The sequence below is a fragment of the Dromiciops gliroides genome, chromosome 6 (assembly GCF_019393635.1).
Source record: "Dromiciops gliroides isolate mDroGli1 chromosome 6, mDroGli1.pri, whole genome shotgun sequence".
Taxonomy (NCBI): domain Eukaryota; kingdom Metazoa; phylum Chordata; class Mammalia; order Microbiotheria; family Microbiotheriidae; genus Dromiciops; species Dromiciops gliroides.
The window spans coordinates 113073102-113098794 of NC_057866.1; the positions used below are offsets into that span (position 1 = coordinate 113073102).

The 25693-nt window shown below is 37.4% G+C and overlaps 1 protein-coding gene across 2 annotated transcripts in view; it reads left to right on the top strand.

Moving 5' to 3' along the window:
• LOC122731735 (WD repeat-containing protein 19) overlaps positions 1–25693 on the top strand; it is a 92784-nt gene that overhangs the window by 56550 nt on the left and 10541 nt on the right. For both annotated transcript variants that reach the window (XM_043972010.1, XM_043972011.1), the window contains 5 exons: positions 524–636; positions 7972–8040; positions 8830–8907; positions 15263–15359; positions 19065–19189. In XM_043972010.1, the coding sequence (XP_043827945.1) occupies positions 524–636; positions 7972–8040; positions 8830–8907; positions 15263–15359; positions 19065–19189 (482 nt within the window). The remainder of the gene's footprint in view (positions 1–523; positions 637–7971; positions 8041–8829; positions 8908–15262; positions 15360–19064; positions 19190–25693) is intronic.

Below are 25693 nucleotides of genomic sequence, written 5' to 3' on the forward strand. Positions count from 1 at the left end.
ACATATATATCTATATACACACATATATATGTGCGTGTGTGTGTATGTGTATATATATATATATATATATTTACACACACATGTGTGTATATATATATTTTTACCTCTTAAAGATTGTCTCCATTTCCTTCCTATTCTCATGATTACTTAAGGAATTGCTGAAAAAGGAAGATGTTAGGTCTAAGTTGTTGAATTGGCTGATTTCTATAAACTCTTAAGTCTATAAATGAGAATGATTTTTTTAAATTCATGAAAATCACCAAGAGTGGCAATTAAGCCAGGTTCTCTCATGATTCTTATAATTCCTCCCCCTCATTTATCACTTTACAAAGAATGAAGAAATCACAAGAGAAGTGAAAGGGAGAAAATATTCTGATGACAAAGTTGACATATGTCCCACTTTATAAAACTACAAGTTGTAACATATATAATGTCTTAATTTTTAAATTATCTGTAGTTTGTTTTTCAAAACTTTACTAAACATTAACTTAAGAATGTTTTACTCAATTAATTTGTGTTATAGGTTCTATGGACACTACTAATGAAGATTATCAGAGCATTGCAGTATACTTTGAAGGAGAAAAGAAGCATCTACAAGCTGGAAAATTCTTCTTCTTATGTGGCCAGTATGCAAAGGTTAGTATTTACAAAGGAAAATACCACCATAATTCATAGGAATGGCTAAGGGGGGAAATTGAGCTTTCCAAGGAAAAATTAAGTATTGCCTTCATTGTCCTAGCCATTCAGAGTCAAAACTTCAGTCTTCTTTAATCAATTTGTTGTCCAGTCCGTCATTAAGTCTTTTCTAATGTCTGTCAGATCAGTCCCTTTTCTGTTCCATAGTTCTACCAGACACTTATTACCTTCTGCCTCAATGAATACATCCTTATCACACCTTCCTCACTGTTCTCCCTATGCATATCTTTGAAAACACCACTTTCGTGAATGAACAAAAGAACATTTGTTAAGCACTTAACTATGTACAAGGTGTAGTGCTAAGTGCTGAAGACACAAATAGGAAAGCGAGATAGCCCCTACTCTCACAAAGCTTATATTCTAATATGGGGAGATGACACAGTAGGGAAGGTTTCAGGGGCAAGTGACATCAGCAAAGCAGATGCTAATACATTTTCTTCAGTGCCATTTTCACTGAGAGAGCCATATCCATTTCTGATGTTGATCCATGGGGCAGTGCCAAAGACTTTGGTGGTAAGGATTTTCCATGTTTTCAGTAGCTGTGGCTGCTGAGGAAGCAGGGTCTGTAGCCCCTAGAGAAGCAGTTGCCAGGTTACTTTTCTATGAGAATTGACTCTCTGGATGATAGCTTTGACCTGCTACAAACAGGGCTGATGATATGGGGGCCTTTGCTGTTTACTGGGATTTACAGCATGGGGTTCTGGGCTCTCTGTCCAGGTTTCAGTTAGTGGTCGAAGATGATCATGTACATACAATCTCTCCCTAAGATAATCAAGCAAGAAGCATTCATTAAGCATTAACTGTGTGCTAGGCTCTGTGCTAAGTGCTATGAATCAGAGACAGGAATTAAATAGTCTCTACTGTTAAGGCGCTTCCATTCTCTTAGGGGGAAAATCATGTACACATACATCCTAGAGTACTTCAAGAAGTGGCAGATAGAATTCCCAAACAACTATCAGGGATCTTTGAAAAACTGTGGAGACCTGGAGAGGTACTGTAGGCAAATATTTAAATTTTCAAAAAAAAGGACCAGAATAAAATTAGTAAAAGCTGAAAGTGAACCAAACTTTGATTCCTGATAAAGTCATTAGACATTTGGGCTGCATGAAGGGAGGCAAAGAGTCCAGTATTAGGCACTAGAGAGTCCTAGTGAATTCTGCACTTGTAAAACAACATTCAGTCCCAAGTAGCACATTTTTTGTTTCTTTGTTTTTAAATAGATTTTTATTGATATCTTTTGTTTTTTATATTACCTAGATTTTTCCTTGTATTGCTTCCTTCTGGAAGGGGGGCTTTCAGAGAGCTATCTTTAATACAAATAATTGATACCACAATTTCAAGAGGGATATTGATAAACCAGAGATTGAACAGCCTTGAAGTTATACCATCTAAAGATCAGTCGGAGGAACTGGGATTGTTTATCCTGGAGAAAAAGACCTAAGAAGGACATAATAATTGTCTCAAGTATTTGAAAGGGCTATCACATGGAAGAAAGATTACATTTGTTCTGCTTAGCCCCAGAGGGCAGAACTGGAAGCTAAGGGTGGACATTTGAAAAGAGGTAAATCTAGGCTTGACATAAGTAAAAACTCCCTAACAATTAGAGTTATCCAAAAGTAGAGTGAGCTTCCTTGAAAGATAGTGAAAACCTCCACTGAAGGTCTTCAGGCAGTGGCCAGATGATGACTTTTCAGTTATGTTATGTTATAGTGGGGATTTTTGTTCAGGAATGAATTAGACTGGGTAGCCCCTGAGCTCCCTTCTAATGCTGAGTTTCTTTGATTTTGCTCAGGAAACCTTAGTCATTCATTTTTGCCTGCCAAACAAAACCCCAATTCTTTTCCTTAACATCAGGGACATCACTGAGAGATAAGAGTGTAGAAAGTATATATAAGAGAACCCAGGGCCAGAACTTTAGGGAACACTGATGTTTAAGGGACCCAAAGGAGTATGAGTGACCAGTCAGAGAACCATAAGAATAACGTTACAGAAGCCAAGAGAAGAAAGGATATCAAGAAGCAGGTGGTGATCCATTGTGTCACATGCTTCAGAGAGGTCAAAGAAGATAAGGACAGAAAAAAATTACTGGATTTTGTAACAAGATCTTTGGAAGAGAAGTGTTTCAGTAGCATTCTGAGAACAGAAAATGAAATGCAGGAGTTCGAGAATGAATGGTTGATGAGAAAGTGTAACTAGTGGGGGGACAATATTCTTTATAGTAGTTTGGTAGTGAAAGAAAGGGGATAGAACTTAACAGCTTGAAGGTATGTGCTAAGGGAAGGGTTTTTTTTTTTTTTTGAGAGTAAGAAAGACTTGAGTATGTTTGTAGATTAAGTGGAAGGATGCAGTAGAGAGAGAATGTTTGAGATGAGTTATGATTGACAAAGAATAATCAAGAAAGAAAATGGAAGGTAATGAGATTGAGAATATAGATAAATGAGTTAACTTGAGCAACGAGGAGAGGCACCTGTGCTTCTTGCGATGGAAGGAAAGTATGAGTGAGGACATTGAGGATAAAAGTGTAAGAAGGGAATTGAGAGAGTTTATTGCAAATGAAAAATCTTCATAGTAAATGAAGAGGCAAAGTCATTTGTCATCTGCTGAGAGTGAGAGAACTTAAAGAGTAGGGGAAGGGTTTGGAAGATTGTGAGTCTAATATTATACCATTTGCTAATAGTGGACCCTCTGCTACTACCAAAGTATACTACTCACTGTTTTCTAAACATATCTCATCCTTTCCTTATTCTGTGCTCCCCAATGGGTAGAACTTCCTCACTCCTTTCTCTAAAAATCCTACCAATCTAATTCTACCTGCTTCTTTGAAGTGCTATAAAATTTATTACAAATACTATTTGTTTCACACTTAAGTCATATACTGCTTCAAACTGATTTTTTCATAAGTGTGACTTTAAAGTGAGGAAATGACCATTGTAGATTTTTAAAATAAGTTTCATTACTTTATTGTCAAACTGCATATAGTATGTTTCCCTAGTTAGGCTGTAAACTCCTTGAAAAGGATGATATTCATACTTCATGATACAGCATCATACTTCCTTGGGTCTCCTAGAATTTGTAAATGCTATGTGCCTAGAAGTAACTGCTCAGTAAATAATTGAAATACCCCAATTATGCATTATGCCTTTTAAAATGAGAAAACATTTTAATGTTCTTTAGAATCGAGGGTCAGAAGAAACATAAATCTTCAGCATATTAACCAGATTCTCACATTTCCTAAGCTTCTTCCTGCTTGAAAAATAATAAGCATCTACTGTGTTCTAGATACTAGTTGTGACTGGGACATTTTCAGAAACTGTTTTCTTGGTATGTTCAGTGAGAAAAATGTAAAACATGAAGATGGCTTCCTGAACAGAGGCAGACCAGCCAGCTCCACCCACCTACCACAGCAAAAACTTGCAATTTATACCAGACCAAATGATGATCAAGAAATCCAATGAGAAACTATAGCAAATTACTTCTTGCACCTCCAGAACAGCAACAAAAAGTTATACAGAAGCCCTCAGACAATAGGAAAACGGAGCCAAAACCAGCACTAGCACAAAGAGGAAACCAGTAGCCTCTTAGCATGACCAGGAAAAGGTTAGAACCTACAGAATTCTGGGTCTGAAAACAGCATTGTAGAGGACTCCCAAGAAAAATCCCCAGGGAGGACTGAAACCTTTGAGGGCCTTAAGGAGTAGTAGGGACCAATGTGCTGTAGCAGTGCTCAGACCACAGCAGCCCAGGCACCCAGAAACTGTAAGGTGCCTCACACTCCATCCTAAAGTGCTATAGAGATTACCTGAAGATACAGAGCTCTGAACGTCAAAGATATAGGGGAGGCCTGACACCCAGGGTCAGTGAAAATATACAGGGAAACTAAGGTGATGCCAATCAGAGCTAACTACTCCCACCTAAAAGCCCATCAGGGGCAGAGGTAGGAACAGGATCTGCCCTCGCACAAAACTCCAGTTTGAGAACTAAAATTGTAGAGGTTAGTAAAACAAACATACCAACTGATATAAAAAAATTATTGTGGATCCAGAGATCTCCCAAAAGGAGAGAATAACAATTTGATTTTCCATAAATACTACATGAATATCTGAAAGAAATGAAGCAGGATATTTAAAAGGAAATAAAAGATCTGGAAAAAAGAGAAGGGTAAAAAATAGCTTGGAAGAAAAATTGATAAACTTTATTCAAGTAACAAACTCCCTAAAAATTAGCATGACTAGAAATCAGTAATTCCATGAGACAACAAGAAATATCAGAACAAAATCAAAATATTGAAAAAAATAAAAGAAAACATACATACATTTCAGAAATAACTGACCTGAAAAAAAGTCCAAGAAGAGGTAATTTAAGAATCACTGGGCTCCATGAAAACTAATATTTTTTTTAATCCTGGATGATATATTTTAAGAATTCATAAGTGAAAACTGGATCTATTATAACTAGGGGACACTAGGAAAGCACAAATCACCTCCTGAAAGAAACCCCAAAAGGTAAAGTCCCAGAAATATCATAGCCAAAATCCAGAGCTCCAAAATCAAAGGGGAAAAAAATACTGCAAATATCCAGAAAGAGGTAGTTCAGGTACTAAGGAACCAGTCAGTATCATACAGGATCTGACAGCTTCTACTGTAAACAAGAGGAGATCTTGGAATTCAATATTCCAAAGAGGCAAAAGAAATAGGCTTACAACCAAGAACATTTACCCTGCAAAGTTGAGTATAATCCTACAGAGAAAAACAATTGACCTTTAATAAAATAGAGTACTTTTAAGATTTCCTGATAATAAAACTAGAGCTGGGTAGTAACAATGAAATGCAAACACAATAATCAAGAGCAACCTAGAAGGGAACTTATTTGAGCAACTGGAATGGAATGCATATGTATGTGTGTGTGTGTGTGTGTATGTATATATACATATATTCATATACATATATACACATAAATATATCTATATAATTTGTACTAACATTCTCTTAAGGGGAATAGAACAACTGTCCTTTCAGAACCTTGATGTCTTCTTTTTTCAATTCAATTTTATTTTACTTCCCTGTCCCTCTTACCTCCTCCCCCCAGTTGAGAAAGAAGAAAAACCACTAAAATATGTACAATCGAGCAAAACAAATTTCCACCATAGCAATGCTGAAACAAACAAAAAACTATGTCTCACTCTGTACATGAATCCATCATTTCTCTCAGGAGCTGGTAACATGTTTCAAGAATTCTGTGGAATTGTGTTATTTGTTGTGTATTGATCAGTTCCTAAATCTTTCAAAGTATTGTGTCTTTACAATATTGTTATTGTATAAATTGTTCTCCTGGCAGAACTAATGACTTCAATGAGCATTCATGGAGTTAAGTAAGAAAAAGATTTTCCATGTCCTTTGGTGGTAGATTGGTTATAGTTTGAAGGTTTTTAAGAAAAGAAAGAAAAGGGAAAGTAAGAGAAATATGTTAGTGTATCAAGGAGGAAGAAAGAGTTGGAACTTGCTATTTATTATAATTGGTGTGCATGAGAAGAGTACACAAACATGGAAGAAAGACTATGGAGAATGAATATTAGAATAATGTCACTCTTATTTGAAATGGACACAGGAAGATTTAATAAACAGAATTTCAGGGGCAGCTAGATGGCGCAGTGGATAGAGCACTGACCTTGGAGTCAGGAGTACCTGAGTTCAAATCCAGCCTCAGACACTTAACACTTACTAGCTGTGTGACCCTGGGCAAGTCACTTAACCCCAATTGCCTCACTAAAAAAATAAATAAATAAATAAAAAATAAACAGAATTTCAAATGGGAAAGGGGGAGGATAAAGAAGGAGGATAGTAAGTGGGAGGGAGTTTTTATAAGCCCTGAAACTGTAAATCCTCAATAATGTTTTTCAAATCATTACTTCTCAGTTTGGAACTATGCTCCCCAAGTTACTAACCTGTGTATACCTTTTGACATAGCAATACCATTACTTGACCTATACCCCTAAGAGATCAAAGAAAGTGGAAATGGACCCGTATATACCAAAGTATAGTAATACAACTCTTATAGTGGCAAAGAACTGAAAATTAAGTGGGTGTTTATTAATCGGGAATTGGCTAAAAAATTATGCTGCATGAATATAATGGAATACTGTTGTGCCATAAAAAATGGCAAAAGGGATGGTACCAGAGGAATCAGGCAAGACTCCAATGATTAATGCAGCGTAAGTAAAACAGTAAGACAATTTATACAAACAACATTGAAAGGCTTAAGATTCTGATTAGTGCAGTGACAAATCATGATTCCAAGGGACTGATGATGCTACCGTAAAGAATTAATTGTTATTTGAGGTTTTTATGCCTCAGCGCACACTGGCCGGGGGCTCTACAAACCGCACAGTGCTCTACCCACTGGTTGTAGACGTTGCCAGGGCTCTGGCACCTCATGTCATCACTACTCACCGAGGCCTACATGGGCCTGGCAAAATTATAATGATTGGAAGCCTAGTGAGGGCAGTCATGTGACTGTCAGAGCAGCCATCCCATTGGCTGGGACTGTGTGGGGTGTTTCTAGGTTTTGGGGAGGAGAATTGGGCATTCTAGGTGGGAGCTGGAGAGCGACAGGCATTCTGCTGCATATTTTCAGCTGATTCAGTTATTATATTTATATTTTCAGTTATTATAATTTAGCTTTCCCCATTTTTATTTCCTTTCCCTTGATCCTACTGATCCTGTTTGTGTTGTTTTTTTTAAGTTCGTTCTTGTTAAAATAAATCTTGTTCTGTTTTGAGGGAGGCTGCCGGTTTCCTTCCTTGCCCCAATATTGTGGCGAGCCGCTTAGCTAGCACTCCCCAATTAAAAATTGGTCCCCACACTACTTACCTCCTGACAAGGAAATTGAGGACTCAGAATACAGAATGATACATATATGTGCGTGTGTGTGTGTGTATAAAGACATATTTTAATTTTCTTTTTTTTTCCAAAGGGGTGAGAGTGCGGTGTTGCTTATTAATTGAAAAAATTAAATTAAAATAACTATTGTTTCATTGTTTTAAATAACATGCAATGCTTTTAACTCGAGTAATGTAAGAGCAAAAAATTAATCTTGTTTTTATATTTGGAAATTTGGTTTATTAATTTGTAACTGAAATTTTCCACACATATTTTCCAAAAATAATTTAACTTTAAAATAATAAAACTAATTAAATATATACTTTTGCTATTGCTATTACATATTAGCATTTAGTTACTGACTTCTAAGGTTATCCTTGTCAATATATTTTTTTTCCAGGCACTTAAACATTTCTTGAAATGCCCAAGCTCAGAAGATAATATGGCAATAGAAATGGCAATTGAAACAGTAAGAAACTTTTTTAAAGCTAATGTTTTTTTCTGGGGATGTGGGCTATACTAGACCTGGGATTTCATTGATATAGGAAAAGATGCTGTAAGGAAACCTCTCTCTCTCTCTCTCTCTCTCTCTCTCAATGTATATTAGCACCTCCTCTGCCATTTATAGTCTTAGAGTTGCCTGGGGCACTGAGAGTTCAAGTGACTTGCCTTGGGTCACACAATCAGTTTGGATGAGAAATGAATAATTTAACCTTTGTATCCATTTCCAGAAAAACCCCAAGGTCTAAACCGACATTTTAGCATTTGTTATATATCACACTGTATTCAAGCAGAGCTACTTGCGCTCATATAGTATAGACTGAATGTTATGTGTGAGAGGAGAGGTACTAGATGTTATCCTCAAGGAGAGGAGGTTGGGTGGTGTGGGGAAGTGATACAAACCATTTGTCTGGAAGTCCCCAAAACTCATCGCTAGCCCAAGCTGTAATGAAGTTTGCTTATTCTCTGTGTGGTCTTGAGCAAGTCGTTTAGACCTTTCTGAGCCCCATTTTCCCCAACCAAAAATTAGAAAATTGAACTAGAGGATGTCTAATTTCTTTTCCAACTCTAGTGTTCAATGACTTCTAGAAGTGTATGGTTAGTCAATTATTCTAAATAAGAGTTTGTTCGAATATTTTGTCTACTACTTGTAAGTATGGAATATGTAACAATGAAGATCTTTTCTTATACTTTTCTTCATGCTTTGTATGATAATGTGCTGCAGAAGATTTATATTTTTCTTTGATTTTATTAACAGGTTGGACATGCTAAGGATGAAGTTTTAACTAGTCAGCTAATAGACCATCTCCTGGGTGAGAGTGACGGCATGCCTAAGGTATTGCAATCATTTATTTCACTTAACTTTTTAGGCATCTTGCTTATGAGATTTTATTTCATTCTGCCTTCTGTGTTTTAACTTTTGGAAGAATTTTTGTTTATTTGTCATTTAGAATGGACACTACAGTTTATGAAACACATTGAAGTCTTCTAGATAACATTGAAACATTTGGTTTAAGGGTAGCTCTACTGAAAAATAATCTTTGAACATATATTAGAAAATTATTTCTGTGCCCTAAAAGCATAAGTATATGTTATTTTAAATAAAAAAAGTTACAAGGAAAAAGGACAAAATGCTGTCTGGCAAGGATATATTCTGTTCCTTCACTGAGAGTCCATAGAGTAATATTCCATAAAGAGCATAAAGTATAAACATATTATTAAGGAAAAGTATTTAGTTATTCAATTCAATAAGTTTATTTAGTAAGCATCCACTATGTACAAAGTACTGTACAAGGTGCTAGGTATGACAGCAATCACCTGATCTCAAGAAATTTATATTAGGGAACACAACATGTTCCAAAGAATATTTTTTAAAAATACAAAGTTATTCCCATAAAAAGAAATCCCATAACTCAGAGAATAAGAGAAGGCTTCATGTAGAAGCACCTGAGCTATAGATTTAGGGAGGCAAAAATGAAGAGGATGAGCATTCCAGACATGGGAATAACTTGTACAAGGCACACACACAGGAGACAGAATGTTGTATGCAGGAAACAACCAGTAGGCCAGGAACAGAGAGTGAGTAAAGGGTAATAATATGAAAATAAGAACAGAAACCATAACTGAATGATAAATTTGAAGTGATTTGATGTTATGCTAAAGAGTTTCTATTTTAATCATAGAATTAGTAAGGGAGCCTTTGAAGATTTTTGTGTAAAGGGTGACATGGTCAGAAAAAACAGAAAACAGCCTATTTGTACAAAAATATCTATAGTAGCTCTTTTTTGTGGTGGCTAAGAATTGGAAGTCAAAGGGATGTCCATCACTTAGGAAATGGCTAAACAAGTTGTGGTATATGACCGTTATGAAATATTATTGTTGTACTATAAGAAATTATAAACAGGATTATGATTGCACATGTATAACCTATATCTGATTACTTATCATTTCAGGGAGGAATGGAGGGATAAACCCAAATGTTCTCTTATAGCATGACTGATGCAGAAATATGTTTAATGTTGTTATGTATATGTATATGTGTGTATATGTGTGTGTGTGTGTGTGTGTGTGTATATATATATATATATATATATATATATATATATATATAAATAAAAAACCTATATTGGATTGCCTGCTGTCTGGGGGAGGGGGGGAGGGAGGGGAAGGAGAGAGAAAAATCTGAAATTGGAAATCTTATGTAAACAAATGCTGAAAGCTATCTTTACATGTAACTGGAAAATAATAAAATACTTTTATTTAATAAAAAAATTATTTTAAAATGTAATTGGGGGAAAAATAAAAAATTATATATATTTTTAAAGATTTGAACCTAGGGAAAAAAAAGTCCCAGGAATTTCAGAATTCTACATTGTGAGCTTTGTAAGCAACCAAAAATGGCAGTGATCAGTCTAAGATGATATTCCTTAGACCAGGATACCCAGGACCTGAGGACCATAGCACTCTGTCCTAAGAGGGCATAGGAGGCCTTGAAGATTCAGCATTCTGAACTTCAAAAACGGGTAGGGGGGGCAGCGAGATGGCGCAGTGGTAAAGCACCGGCCCTGGATTCAGGAGTACCTGAGTTCAAATCCGGCCTCAGACACTTGACACTTACTAGCTGGGTGACCCTGGGCAAGTCACTTAACCCTCATTGCCCTGCAAAAAAAAAAAAAATGGGTAGGGGATGGGGCGGCTAAAACCTACCAAAGTTTATAGCATAGACATATTCCAGAGGTGGGGATCGGTGCAGGAACCCATATGACACAAGTTGAGAATAACCTTGCTTTTATCTGACATGGATAAAATGAAGGTTAAACATATATGTTGTTTCATTGAGCAAACTCATTCGTTTTTCAAATGAACACAAAACGCATGCGCTGCCACAGCTAAGTTGAAAAGCCAGAGAGAGCGAATTTCTGTTCCTCCCTCAGTTTTAAACTGGTGTCCCAGAAGTTGGTGCCCTTGGACACGGCATGCTTGGCCAGCTCTCTGGGCAGCAGCAGGCACATGGCCATTCATCACGGTCTCCTCCCCAAAAGGGAGATCCTTCAAAAGCCGCTTTAGTAGCATGTACTCAACTCTCAAATGATTCAGCTAAAACTTCCATTTTTTACCACATTGTAAACACCCAAACAGTTTTATGTAGAAATATATCCACATCAATTGGGAAACAAGTGGGGATAGAGAGTTATTAGGTGGAAGAATAATAGTTATCAACCAAGTTGAGAGGGAATAGTTTCTAGTCAAACATACTTCACCTTCAGAAGATAGATATTGAAGAGGCAATGAATGGAATGTCATGGAATAGTATGTGAGAAATGAAGAAGGAAACATTTTTGGAAAATCCTAGGAAGTCTTGTGTGAACTAATGCAGAATTAAAAGAACCATTTATACAAATTTCTGAAAGACTTAAGAATTCTGATCACTGCAATGACTAATCAAGTCTCTAGAGGACCTATAAATGAAGCATGTATCCAGTAGGACTCAAGGTTCAGAAAAGCACATAGATTTTCAGATATAGCCAATGTTTGAATTTATGACTATGCTTATTTGTTGCAAAACGTATATATTTTAAGCAGGAGAACAGAAGGAAACTCAGGAAAGAGACATGTTGAAATTATTATATATAGCTTTTAATCATTTTTATTTTGTTAAATGTTTCCCAATTACATGTAAAAAAAATTTAATAATTTTTTTTAAATTTTTGAGTTTCAGATCTTCTCCTTCCCACCCTTCCCCCCTCCTTGAGAAAGCAAGCAATTGGATATCAATTATACATGTGAAGTCATGCAATACATTTTTCCATAATAACCACATTGCAAAAGAAAACGCAAATAAAATAAAACAATAACAATAAATAAAATCCAAAAAATGCTTCAATCTGCATTCAGAGTTTATTGGCTCTCTCTCCGGAGTTGGATAGCACTCTTCGTCACGAGTACTTTGGAATTGCCTTAGATCATTGTCGTGATCAGAGTAGCTGAGTCTCTGACAGTTGATCATCCTTACAGTATTGCTGTCACTGTGTATTTTCTCTTGCTTCTGTTCATTTAATTAAGTCTCCCCAGGTTTTTCTGAAACTATCCTGCTTCTTATTTCTTATGTAACATAATAGTATTCCATCATAATTTGTTCAGCCATACCCTAATTCTTTGCTACCACAAAAAGAGCTGCTATAAATGATTTTGTACAAATAGGTCCTTTTTCTTTTTCTCTGATCTCTTTTGGAATACTGACCTAGTAGTGGTATCAAAGGGTATTCACAGTTTTCTAACCCTTTGGACATAGTTCCAAATTGTTCTCCAGAATACTTGGACTAATTCACAACTCCACTAGTATTCTAACTTTTCCACATCTCCTCCAGCATTTATTTCCTTTTTTGTTGTATTACTCAATCTGATAGGTGTGAAATGTTATCTCAGAGTTGTTTTAATTTACATTTCTTGGGGGCAGCTAGGTGGTGCAGTGGATAGAGCACCAGCCCTGGATTCAGGAGGACCTGAGTTCAAATCTGGCCCAGATTAACCCTCATTGCCCTGCCCCCCCAAAAAAAAAATTGTATTTCTCTAATCAGAAGTAATTTTGAGCATTTTTTCACGTGACTATTGATAGCTTTGTGGGGTTTTTTTTGGGGGGGGGGGTGAGGCAATTGGGGTTAAGTGATTTGCCTAGAGTCACACAGCTAGTAAGTACTCAGGTCCTCCTGACTCCAGGGCCAGTGCCCTATACACTGTGCTACCCAGCCGCCCCAGCTTTGATTTCTTATTCTGAAAACTGCTTGTTCATATCCTTTGACCATTTATCAACTGGGGAGGGGCTCTTGTTTTTTTAAATTTGGCTCAGTCTCCTATATATTTGAGAAATGAGGCCTTTATCAGAGAAATGTGTTGTAATCACCACCCCTCAGTTTCCTGTTTTCCTCCTAATTCTGACTTCATTTGTTTCCTTTATCTTGATATATGGTGTGAAATATTGGTCTATGCCTAGTTTCTGCCAAACTGCTTTCCAGTTTTTCCCAGCAATTTTTGTCAAATGTTGATTTCTTAGTCCAAAAGCTTTGGATCTATTAAACACTAGTTTACTATGGTCTTTGTTATATAATTTTTTAAAACCCAACAAGGTATATGGCTTAAAGATTCATATATAATCATCTTTTTATATTCTGCTTTGTATATAGAAACACTTATGTGTATAAGTTCAAAATAGAATAAAATAATTAATGGAAATCTCTTCCATCTTAGAAAAACAGGTTTCTATTTTGTTAGCAGTGGTGAAGTTGTACTATGAAGTTTTTAAAAAGCTGCTGGTGGTATAGGAATTTAGTGAAAATATTTATCTTTTGTTAAAAAGGAAAAGCCAATTAAAGCAGGTAGTTGTGAAAGTGATTTAAGTGTTGCACTTAATGTTGGAAAAAATCAGACCTTCCAATCAAACTTTGATGAACTGACACTTTGAATGGTTACAGAAGAAAGTGACATACCCAACTATAAACCACTAACAAAGTGATGAAGCTGCAGGTTTCATTCATGTAAATGAAAGAAAGAGTGAAGCTTACCTTAAAGCAAATGTAGCTCTTCCTATCTGTTAAAGAATATATTCATAACCAAATCGTCTGCAAAGAATTAACACTAAATTCTTCTAAAAAGAAAATACAGAAAAGTTAAAACTAAAGTACCATAATGATTTAGCTAGATTGTCATTGAAGGTTCATTTTCCATTGGTAAGCACTGAAGAGTCTTGTAAAATTTTCCTTTCACCTAGGCTAAAAGTGAAAAGTAGCATCAAGCTCTAAAGAGTTTTGTTGTTTATGTTATCCTGACTTTCTTTGACTATGAAGAGTCAGACTTGGATCACTGAATAATCAATGAAAAGAAGTTAGAATAAATTCCCAAGAATAAAGCTCTTTTAAATCTTTTTATTACCATGGAATTGATGTGTTTGACCATAGTAGCTGAGGATTATGGAGAATAATTAAGAGAAAGTTCTCTTGAGATACCTGAAATAGATCTTTTAGATTATACAAAAGTCAGGGAGTGGGGAAGGTAAATAGAAACATTTCAAGAACAGAGCTGTGGCACAAATAATATACTATAGCACAGGATAATCGCCAAGTATAATACAAAGATAACATGGTACAACTTCTGTATCCATCTGTTGATAAATTGGAAGCATTTTTTTTTCAAATCTACTAGTCAATAAGACCAAAAACTGCTTTGCTAAATTTGTTGATGGGAGTTGCCAACTTCTATAAGTCCAAGGACACAAATAACTAGTTAAATTACTGGTCTCAAAACAACTCTTTGGTGTCTCTATTTAACAAAATAACACACCTAATAGCCAAAGAGAAAACTGTTAAATAATCTATGATAAAAGACTAATTAACCTAATGATCTTTAGAAAGCATTTAAATTTGAGATCATAAAGACTATTATTACAGTTTATATTTTAGAGTTCTTCCCTAGACTCCCAACTCTCTCTTGTAAAATGTAAAGCGTAAATAAAAATGTTTGAGTAGTTGGGGAGAGAGGAAAAGGGAGAAGGGGAGAGAGAGGGAAAGAGAGAGAGAGAAAGAAGGAGGAGGAGGAGGAGGAAGGAGGAGGAGAAGGAGAAGGAGAACGAGAAAGAGAAGGAGAAGGAGAAGGAGAAAGAGAAGGAGAAGGAGAAGAAGAAGAAAGAAATTATCCCCAATTAACATGCATCCAGGGATGCCTCTAGAGTAATTTAACAAACTCAATTTGTCCCTTTGGTTTCTTTTTAGTTTTCTTTTCACAGACTTCTGTTTCTGAAGGAATTGCTAACTATACCTGATTTATGAAAGCAGTCTAAAAGTGAGTGGCAGTTATGTAGGAATGAAAAGAGAATGATGCTAATAAATGAAGAATGAAAAACAAATCTTATATGTGAAATATAATTTTCACAGGATTATTGAATTTTAATATTTGCAAAGATGATATATAAAACAACATACTTCTGAAAGGTTAGATATAGATTAGCTGGGATATTGTTTCTAAAATAATTGACAAATTAACTAATCAATACAAACTCTCAGCTATTTGTCAATAAATGTTATTCCAGCCTAATTGCAACATTTTCATTTGACCTCGAGCTATTTGGCTTTTAGCTAGTTATCTGTAAAGAGAGTTATATTTTCCCTAATTATAACTTCTATTATGTGGTTCTAATTAAGGATGCCAAATATCTGTTCCGCTTGTACATGGCTCTGAAGAAATACAGAGAAGCTGCTAGGACTGCTATTATAATTGCCAGAGAAGAACAATCTGCAGGTGAGTACCTTGGATTCACACTGTTTTTGCTGATATGGCATCATTTTACATTTCCACTTCAATAAGAATTGCATATGAGATTATGAGAAATATATTCCAGGTAGGCCTCTTTGCAGTCAAAAGGGAATCTAGTTTCATGTTTTATATAACAATTCCTTTCTACATACTCATTTCTCTATTTACATGTTAAGGATTGAAGAGCAATAGTGGAAAATAATGTAAAACTCATTTCAGTTTAAATTTGAATCAGTTATTTAGGATTTGTAGCCTACTTCCACTCTAGCCAATTTGGGGATTGTCTCCAACACAACTACATTACCCCCTTCAACACTCTCCTACTTCACCCCTCCCACATATTGTCTTCAGTGGCTGTAGGGAATGTGGGACCCTTAAGACAGGAAACCTCCTCTGTGAAATCCACAACAATTTTAAAGAAATTCTTCTAACCAAGTTGATGAAAAGTGCAGACTGACATGCAGCTGGATGGACAGCGTTGGTCCCTTGGACAGATGCCACAAATGGTTATCGGATGGACAGCAATCTTGCCCTCTGATCATAAGCTTTAGACATGGAAGGGAATTTGGAGTCATCTAGATAAGCCCCCTTGTTTTTCAGAAGAAGAAACCAGAAGCAAAAGTGGTGTGGTAACTTTCCTGAGTTCACAAAACTAATAAGGAGGATGGCTGAGCCCAGGTCTTAGAGCTGTTCTCTCTTTACCTCCTTTACTTTGATGTATTTTGGCTCACACTTTCCCTGGGTAGGTGAATGGAATATAAATGTTCTCCATAGATGACATGGTGGTGACTTCAAATCACTTCTGGAAAACCTTAAAATCTAAGGCCAGCATACCAGAAAGGAGCTGATAGTCAGGAAATATGGGTTGGAGACTGTATATGTGAGATGAGTGTTTGCAACAAACATGAGATAAAGGAGCTAAGCTGAGGCTATACAGTTAAGCTGAACATCACAGACTCTAATTGAATGCCAAACAATCAATTAAGCATTTATTAAGTGCCTTTTATATGCAAGGCATTGTGCTAGGGGCTGAGAACACAAAAACCCAAATTCAAATAGTCCTTGCCCTCGATGAGCTTATTCAGCCAGGCATGGTAGCTCACACCTGTAATCCCTGCTACCAGGTAGGGTGAGGCTGATGGATCTCTTGTGCTCCAGAGTTCTGAGCTTCGGTGGGTTGGGCTGATCTGTGTCCGAACTAAGTTCAGCGTCATTATAGTGAGGCCTTGGGAGCCAAGAGCCACCAGGTTGCCTGAATCAGCCCATGTCAGAACATGAGGTCAGAGCTCCCTTGCCAAATGCTACTAGGATTGAGCCCACTGAACCTCCAGGCAGGATAAGGTAGGGAGACTCAGTTTGGAGGAGAAGGAGGAGAAGCTTATATTCTATCAGAGGAAACAACACATATACATTAGTATATTCAAAATACACGGCTGGGGTGCGAGGAAGATACTAACATCTGGGAGAGAAGAAAGGCTTCATGTAGGAGATGGTGCTTGAAGGGAGCTTTGAAAGGAGCTAGGGATTCTCAGAGGCAGAGATGAAGAGAGAGTGAATTCATGTCATGGAGTGGGGAGGGGAGCCTGTGCAAAGACACAAAGATGGTAGATGAAATCAGGTGTGAAGAATAGCAAGAATACCAGTTTGTCTAGAATGGGGGGGAGAGAGAGAGAGACAGGGAGAAATTAGAAGTAGCTCTGTTCAAATCCAGCCTCAGACACTTGACACTTAGTAACTGTGTAACCCTGGGCAAGTCACTTAACCCCAATTGCCTCAAAAAAAAAAAATGTAGTAGTCCTGGGCATGCCAAGAGAACTTTCCTGTGGTAGTAGAGTAAGAAACTTAGAACTTTTCACAAAGAGTTTGCCTTTCCTAGAGAAATAACAACCTAAGACTGAATTGTGCACCCCCTTTCTTGGAACCTGAGGAACAAAACTTGGGCATTTGTTTAATGAAGCCTGAGTCAGCCCTGGTCAGAATTTTTCTGCAGTGTTGTGTTCAGTTCCAGGCCCCACATTTTAAGAGTGCGCAGCCAGGATAATGAAACTATTCAAGGACTGCTTTCCGTAAACTAGGGATGTCCAACCTGGAGAAGAGAAGATCTAAAAGGGACTTATAGGACTTAGGCTTGGTCCCAAAGGGCAGCACCCAGAGCACTGGGGGAAGCTACAGAGAAGCCAGTCCTTTCCATTTATTTTCCTTTGCCCTTTTATGGATTCAAATAAGACAGGTTCTAAGATGCAGAATTCCATGTACACAGGAATCAGCACAATAAAGAGCCTCACTGCCCATTCTTTGTTTTTTGATATCCTACAATGAGGACTGGTGAATACTACTAATCCTACCGCTGAAGTAACACAATCTCTTACAGTACATCCTACAGCTAATTGAAGAATGACAATTAGATTATACCTCACTCATGATCTAGGACTCCTAAAAGCAGAACTGCCCCTACTGAAAAAAAAAAGTGTAGCTTTTTTTCAAAGATAAAAATTACTTTCTCCAAATAGACAACAGGACCGCCTCCCCTCGCCTGTCCCCACCAGGGAAAATGTGCCACAGTTTCTGCTGTAGATTTGCCAAACTCTGTCTCCCAACTTTATGATCCTATAAGCTTTCTTCTAGATTTCAAAGAATGAAACCAGTTTGGCATCTTAGAAGATGCTTTAATTATTCCTTTAAGTGATTTTATTCCTTAGTGAACATTCCACCTGCCCAGATTGCCCTCCCTCCTCTCTAATTGTCCAGCTCATCCCCCGTCTTCAAGATTCATCCCAATTCTACACCTTGATGTCCAGTCTTTCCTTAGTACCCCATGCCAAATGTAACGATTGGAATGACGCCACCTGCTGGAGACTTACTGTAGAAGAGTTCTGCCCATGAAGCGAAGGTCTTTGAGGGCAAGACCAGGAGTCAGGAAGTGACGCAGGCTAGTGGGAGGAGGAAGGAAGAGACTGGCGCTCAGTCTCGCGCGCTCTTTCCTGGGGACGCTGGCGGAGAAGGGAGCTAAAAATGTGCTCTCCCTTTAATAGATAGAAATCTAGGCCTTTCTCTCTCTCTTTACCAAATTCTTATTCTCCTTAATAAATGCTTAAAAGTCTAACTCTTGCTAAAGCTTATAATTTATTGGCGACCACTCATTAAATATTTTAGACAGACTAGCTAGAATTTTAGCCCTTAACACAAAGGAATAGTTCCCTTGAACAAATTCATAATGCTTACTGTCTTTTGTACTCTTAAAATTCTGCTTCGGACACTTACTAGCTGTGTGACCCTGGAAAAGTCAATTAAGCCTCTGTTTGCCTCAGTTTCTTCAACTATAAAATGGGGAAATAGCAGCATCTACCCAGGGTTGTTGTTAAGGACTAAATAAGATATTTCTAAAGCGCTTAGCACAGTCCCTAGCACATTGTAGGTGCCATATAAATGCTTCTTCCCTCCCACTTCCTTCTCTTACAGTTAATTGTATTATTTTGTTCAGTGTTGTTCTTTAATTTGGGGGATGCATAGGTTTTTTTCCTCCTAGAAGGTAGATTATAACATATCTAGTTGACTATCACCTAAAACATTTAGCATGAGAGTATATAAGTAATTTATTCATTTGTAAAATGAAAAAATACCTGCTTCCCAATTTTAGATTCCATTCTTTGTAAGTTTTTTGTCTTACATTCTCCCCTTTTTTTTTTCAAGGAAACTATCGAAATGCACATGATGTTCTCTTCAGTATGTATGCAGAATTAAAAACCCAGAAAATCAAAATTCCTTCTGAGATGGCTACCAATCTAATGATTCTGCACAGCTATATTTTAGTGAAGGTAATATATAAGTGGATTGAATAGAATGCATATTTAAGACTATATTTTCCCGCCAGTGATTAAGTATCATTTAGTGGAAAGTACACGGCAATCACAGTCACAATGGCTAGGTTCTAGACTAACGAGCTGTGTAATCTTGGACTAGTCAATGAACATCTAAGATATTCCGCTTCCTCGTCCATGACATAGAATAATAAGATAATGAAAATCTCTGTTTGAAGGGACCTCAAAGGTCACCCACTTGTTGAATTAATATAGTGAATCCATATAGTCCAGTCCATACCTTAGCAAAAACCACTTCTATAACAGGCTTATTAGCAGGTGGTCATTCAAATTCCACTTCGTTTTCCAGGGCGAGGAAACTTGTTCTTTCTCAGGGCAGGCCATCCTGCTTTCAAAACAGCTCTACTTGGGGCAGCTGGGTGGCGCAGGGGATGGAGCACCGGCCCTGGAGTCAGGAGGACCTGAGTTCAGATCCAGCCTCAGATGCTTGACACTTACTAGCTGTGTGACCCTGGGCAAGTCACTTGGCCCCCATTGCCTCACCAAAAAAACAAAAACAAACAAACAAACATGCAGCTCTACTTGTTTGGAAGTTTTTCCTTCTATCAAACCTCAGTCTGCTTCTCTGAAACTCCCACCCTGTGCTCCGATGTCAAGAACAGTGTTCAGTCTTCCATACAACAACCTTCAGATATCTAGAGACAGCTATCATTCCCTCTTAAGATCTTGTCTTCACTTCTTTCATCCAGTTCTTTTACAGCTTTCTTACTGCCCAGGTTGGTCTCCAAAGAAACAACTCCATTGTGTCAATATTCTTTCTAAAATATGCCTTGAGTTGAGTACCAACTTCTTTCTATATGATCTGACCAGAAAGGAGCTCCATTTCACATTGCTGATACATGTTAAGCTTGCATCCCAAAACAAAACTCATGATCTTATCCCTTTAAACATTCCCCCACCCTTCCTACCTTCCCTATGGCTATAGAGCAGGGTTTTTTAAACTTTTTCCACTCTTGACCCCTTTCCACCCAAAAAATTTTTACATGACCCCATGGATACAGGTATATAAAATAGGTATGCATAAACTTTTACTGTTGCCAAATTTTTCCGCTCTCTACATTCAGTTAGCAACCCCATATGGGGTTGTGACCCACAGTTTAAGAAGCTAGGCTATAGAGGACATTTTTTTTTTTTTAGTGAGGCAATTGGGGTTAAGTGACTTGCCCAGGGTCACACAGCTAGTAAGTGTCAAGCATCTGAGGCCAGATTCGAACTCAGGTACTCCTGAATCCAGGGCCGGTGCTCCATCCACTGTACCATCTAGCTGCCCCCTAGCAGACATTTTTTAAGGACCATGCCTTAACCCTAAATCCCTCTGAATCTCATAGGTTGGCCAACAGGTCTCAGACCAAGACTGATTGGCCACTGTTTGGCCTCTTAATGGCTCAGAGTGAATGCAAACAGCAACTGCTTCTGTCCTGGCCAGACCTCCTTCCTTCCCTCCGTCTTTCGTCTTTCGTCTTTCGTCTTTCGTCTTTCGTCTTTCGTCCTCGTCCTCTCTCTCTCTCTCTCTCTCTCTCTCTCTCTCTCTCTCTCTCTCTCTCTCTCTCTCTCTCTCTCTCTCTCTCCCTCCCTCCCTCCCTTCATTTCTCCATTTCTCCATTTATTTATTTGTTGCTAAGACCCAGGAAAGACCTTAGCCTAAAAAGGCTGATGTATATCTTGTATATCTTGCCACTGCACCTAGATGGCTCTGGAGGAGAGAGTAAGGCTGGTGACTCTGCACAGCCTTCCCTCACTTAAAGACAATTCAGTGCAAGTCATGACATCACCTCCTGATGTCATGGTCCTCTTAGAGAATGAAGAACAGAGGATAACACCATTCTCCCAGTCCCTCCAGTTCAATACCTAGGAGTCAGGGCAGCTAGGTGGTGCAGTAGATAGAGCACTGGCTTTGAAGTTGGGAGGACCAGAGTTCAAATCTCACCTCAGACACTTACTAGCTGTGTGACCTTGTGCAAGTCACTTAACCCCAATTGCCTTAAACATCTGGGTCATCCTAATAGAGAGCTTGTCATTGGACCCAGACGACTGGAGGGAAAAGTGAGGTTGGTGACCTTGCACAGCCCTTCCTCACTTAAATCCAATTCACTGCAAGTCATGACATCATCCCAGTGTCATGGCCTTCTTCAAGAACTATGGACAGAGGGGCAGCTAGGTGGCGCAGTGGATAGAGCACTGGCCTAGAGTCAGGAGTACCTGAGTTCAGATCCAGCCTCAGACACTTAACACTTACTAGCTGTGTGACCCTCGGCAAGTCACTTAACCCCAATTGCCTCAGTTTAAAAAAAAAAAGAACTATGGACAGGGGGCATCTAGGGGGCACAGTGGATAAAGCACTGGCCCTGGAGTCAGTTCAAATCTGGCCTCAGACACTTAACGCTAGCTGTGTGACCCTGGACAAGTCACTTAATCCCAATTGCCTCACCAAAAAACAAACAAACAAACTATGGACAGGGTATAGTAATATACTTTTGTCCTGAAGGAAAGTGGGAGAGGAAGGAAATAAGGGGGGGGGGGAGAAGAAGGGAAGGAGGGAAGGGTAGATTGGGGGAGGGAGCAGTAAAAAGCAAAACACTTTCGAGGAAGGTGAAGATGTTCTCCATAACTGCACGTGTATGACTTATATTGAATTGCTTGATTTCATAGGGAGGGTTGAGGAGGGAGGGAGGAAGAAAAAATTAGAACACAGAATTAGCTCAAAAACCTTAACCTCATAAGAGTGGGCTCAAGGCTATTTGGCTATTCTCCATGCCTGGAATGCTCTCCCTCCTACATTCCCACTACTGGTCTCCCTGCCTTCCTTTAAGTAGCAACTAAAATTCCATCTTTGGCTGGAGCCTTCCCTCTGTTAATTACTTCCTATTTACCCTGTATTTCACCTTGCTTTACATACATTTGTTTGTGTGCTGTCTCCATTAGATTGTCAGTTCCTTGGGGATGGAAACTCTTTTGCTTCATTTTGTATCCCCAGTGCTTGGCATGTAGAACATAGTAAATGTTCATTCATTCACTGATTCTTCTTTCTTTGATCTCATTAGTGTATAGACCTGATGGCAGAATTGCTGGGCCAAAGTGTATGCACAGCTCAATAGCTTGTTGGCCGTAGTTCCAAATTGTTCTCCAGAATGGCTGGTTCAGATCACAGCTCTACCGACAGTGTGTTAGTATATTGGTTTTCCCACAACCCCTCCAGCAACTGTCATTTTATTTTTTTTGTCATCTCAGCCAATACAGTGGGTGTTGAGTGGCACATCAGAGTTGTTTTAATTTGCAGTTCTCTATTATACATTTAGAGCATTTTTTCATATGGCTATTGACAGCATGGATTTCTTTCTCTGCAAACTTACTGTTCATATCCTTTGACAATTTATCAATTTGGGAATAGCTCTTATTCTTTACATTTGATTCCCTTCCATATGTGTGTGTATGTATACATGTATGTATATATGTGTTTATATATACACACGTGTGTAATATCTATATGTATGTATACATATAGATATATATCTTAGAAATGAAACCCATTTTGATTTTATCTTGGTATATGATGTTAGATGTTGATCTATCCTTAGTTTCTGCCAGACTGCTTTCTAGTCTTCCCAACAATTTTTGTAAAAAGAGTAAGTTCTTGCTCCATAAACTAGGCTCTTTTGGTTTATTGAACACTTGGTTATTCTACTTATTTGTTCCTGTGTATTATGTACTTAGTCGATTCCACTGATCAACCACTGTTTCTTACTTAGTTCCAAATTGTTTTGACAATTATAGCTTTGTAGTATAGTTTGATATCTGGACTTCATTTTTTTTCTTTGATTCTCTTGATATTCTTGATTTTTTGTTCCTTCAGATGAATATTATTATTTTTTTCTAGTTCTATGAAATAATCCTTTTGTTGTTTGGTTGGTATGGCAACTGGATAAGTAAATTTAGTTAGTATTGTTATTTTTATGATATTGGTTTGGCCTACTCATGAGCAATTAATATTTCTCCAATTATTTAGATCTGTGTTTGTATGAAGTGTTTTATAATTGTGTTCATAAAATTCCTATGTGTCTTAACATGTAGACTTCTGAGCATACACTATCTGTAGTTTTTTGGGTTTTGGATTTTTTTCTTTTTTTTTCTTTTGCGGGGCAATGGGGGTTAAGTGACTTGCCCAGGGTCACACAGCTAGTAAGTGTCAAGTGTCTGAGGCCGGATTTGAACTCAGGTACTCCTAAATCCAGGGCTGGTGCTTTATCCACTGCGCCATCTACCCGCCCCAGGTTTTGGTTTTTTTGCAGGACAATGAGGGTTAAGTGACTTGCCCAAGGTCACACAGCTTATAAGTGTCAAATGTCTGAGACTAGATTTTTTTTTCCAATTCAGGTCCTCCTGAATCCAGGGCCAGTACTTTATCTACTGTGCCACCTAGCTGCCCCTATAGCTGTAGTTATTTTAAATGGCATTTACCTTTCTCTTTCTGCTGAATTTTATTGGTAATGTAGAGGCATGTGAATGATTTGTGTATTAATATTATATGCTAGAACTTGCTGAAGTTAAATGTTTTGGTTAGTTTTTTAGTTGAATCTCTAAAGTTCTGTAAGCTATCACATCATCAACAAAAAAGTGATAGTTTTGTTTCCTCTTTGCCTTTGTTTATTCCTTCATTTTTTTTTTGTCTTATTGCTTTAACTAGCATTTGCAGAACAATATACTGAATAGTAATCGTGATAATAGATATTATCACTTTATCCCTAATCTTGTTGGAAAAGCTTCTAACTGGTCCCCATTACAAATAATACTATTGATTTTAGGTAGACACTACTTATCATTTTAAGCTTCATTTATTCCTATGCTGTTTTTTAATAGAAATGAGTGTTATACTTTGTCAAAAGGTTTCTGCATCTATTGAAATAATAACATTCTTTTTGTTTTGTCATTTATATAGCTTATGGTTTTCCTAATATTGAGTCAACCCTGCTTTCCTGATATAAATCTAGCCTGGTCACAGTGTATGATCTTTGGGATATTTTGTTGTAGTCTTCCTGCTAATATTTTATTTAAAATATTTTTATCATCATTAGGAAAATGGGTCTATAGTATTCTTTCTGTTTTGACTCTCCCTAGTTTAGATATCAAGACCATATTTGTATCATAGGAAACATTTGGTAGAACACTTTCTTTACCTCTTTTGTTTTTGTTTTAATGAGGCAATTGGGGTTAAGTGACTTGCCCAGGGTCACATAGATAGTAAGTGTTAAGTGTCTGAAGCCAGATTTGAACTCAGGGACTCCTGACTCCAGGGCCGGTGCTCTATCCACTGCGCCACTTAGCTGCCCCCTTCTTTACCTCTTTAAAAAAAAAAATTAGTTTATGTAGTATTAGAATTAATTGATCTTTAAGTGTTTAGTAAAATTTGCTTGTAAGTCCATCTGGTCCTGGGGGTTTTTTGTTTTTGTTTTGTTTGCGCGCAGGGGGGAGGGGGGGGAGTTCATTATAACTTGTTCTATTTATTTTTCTAAGGCAGGGCTATTTAAATATTCTATCTTCTTTCCTTTTAATCTTGACATTTATATTTTTATAAATATTCATCAATTTGATTTAGATTGTTTTATTGACACACAGTTGGGAAAAATAGCTCCTAATTACTTTTTTCCCCTTTTTCACAGGTTGTGAATTTATCTTTTTCATTTTTTATATTAGTAATTTGGCTTTCTTTTTAAAATGAAATTTACTAATTTATTGCTTGCCTTTTTACGGAGGAAAGGGAAGAGGAGGGAGTTTGGAACTCAAAATTTTTAAAAACGAATATTAAAAATTGTTTTTACATGTAATTGAGAAAAAATTCATTCACTAATGGCTTGTTTTATTTCATTTTTTACTTTTTATTAAATCTCTAATTTTTTGGGATTTCTACTTCGTTGTTTAGTCGGGGGTTCTTATTTTCTTAGTTTTCTAGCTTTTTTAGTTTCATGTCCAGTCCATTGATCATTATGAGTTTAGAGATATAAATTTTCCCCTCACTGCTGCTTTGGCTGCATACCATAAATCTTTATGTGTAGGCTCATTGTCACTATTGTTAATGAAATTATTGATTGGTTCTATGAGTTGTTCTTTGATCCATACATTCTGTACAATTGTTATTTGGTTTCCAATTAATTTTTAATTTTTTTGTGTGGGGGGGGCAGTGGGGGTTAAGTGACTTGCCCAAGGTCACACAGCCAGTAGGTGTCAAGTGTCTGAGGCTGGATTCGAACTCAGGTACTCCTGACTCCAGGACCGGTGCTCTATCCACTGCGCCATCTAGCCACCCCCTCCAATTAATTTTTAATCTTTGCTTCAAAGACCCTTTATTGAATGCAATTTTTATTACATTAAGTTGGTAAAAAAAAAAAAAAGATTCATTTGATATTTCTGCTTTTCTGCGTTTGTGAGAATTTTATGCCCTAATACGTG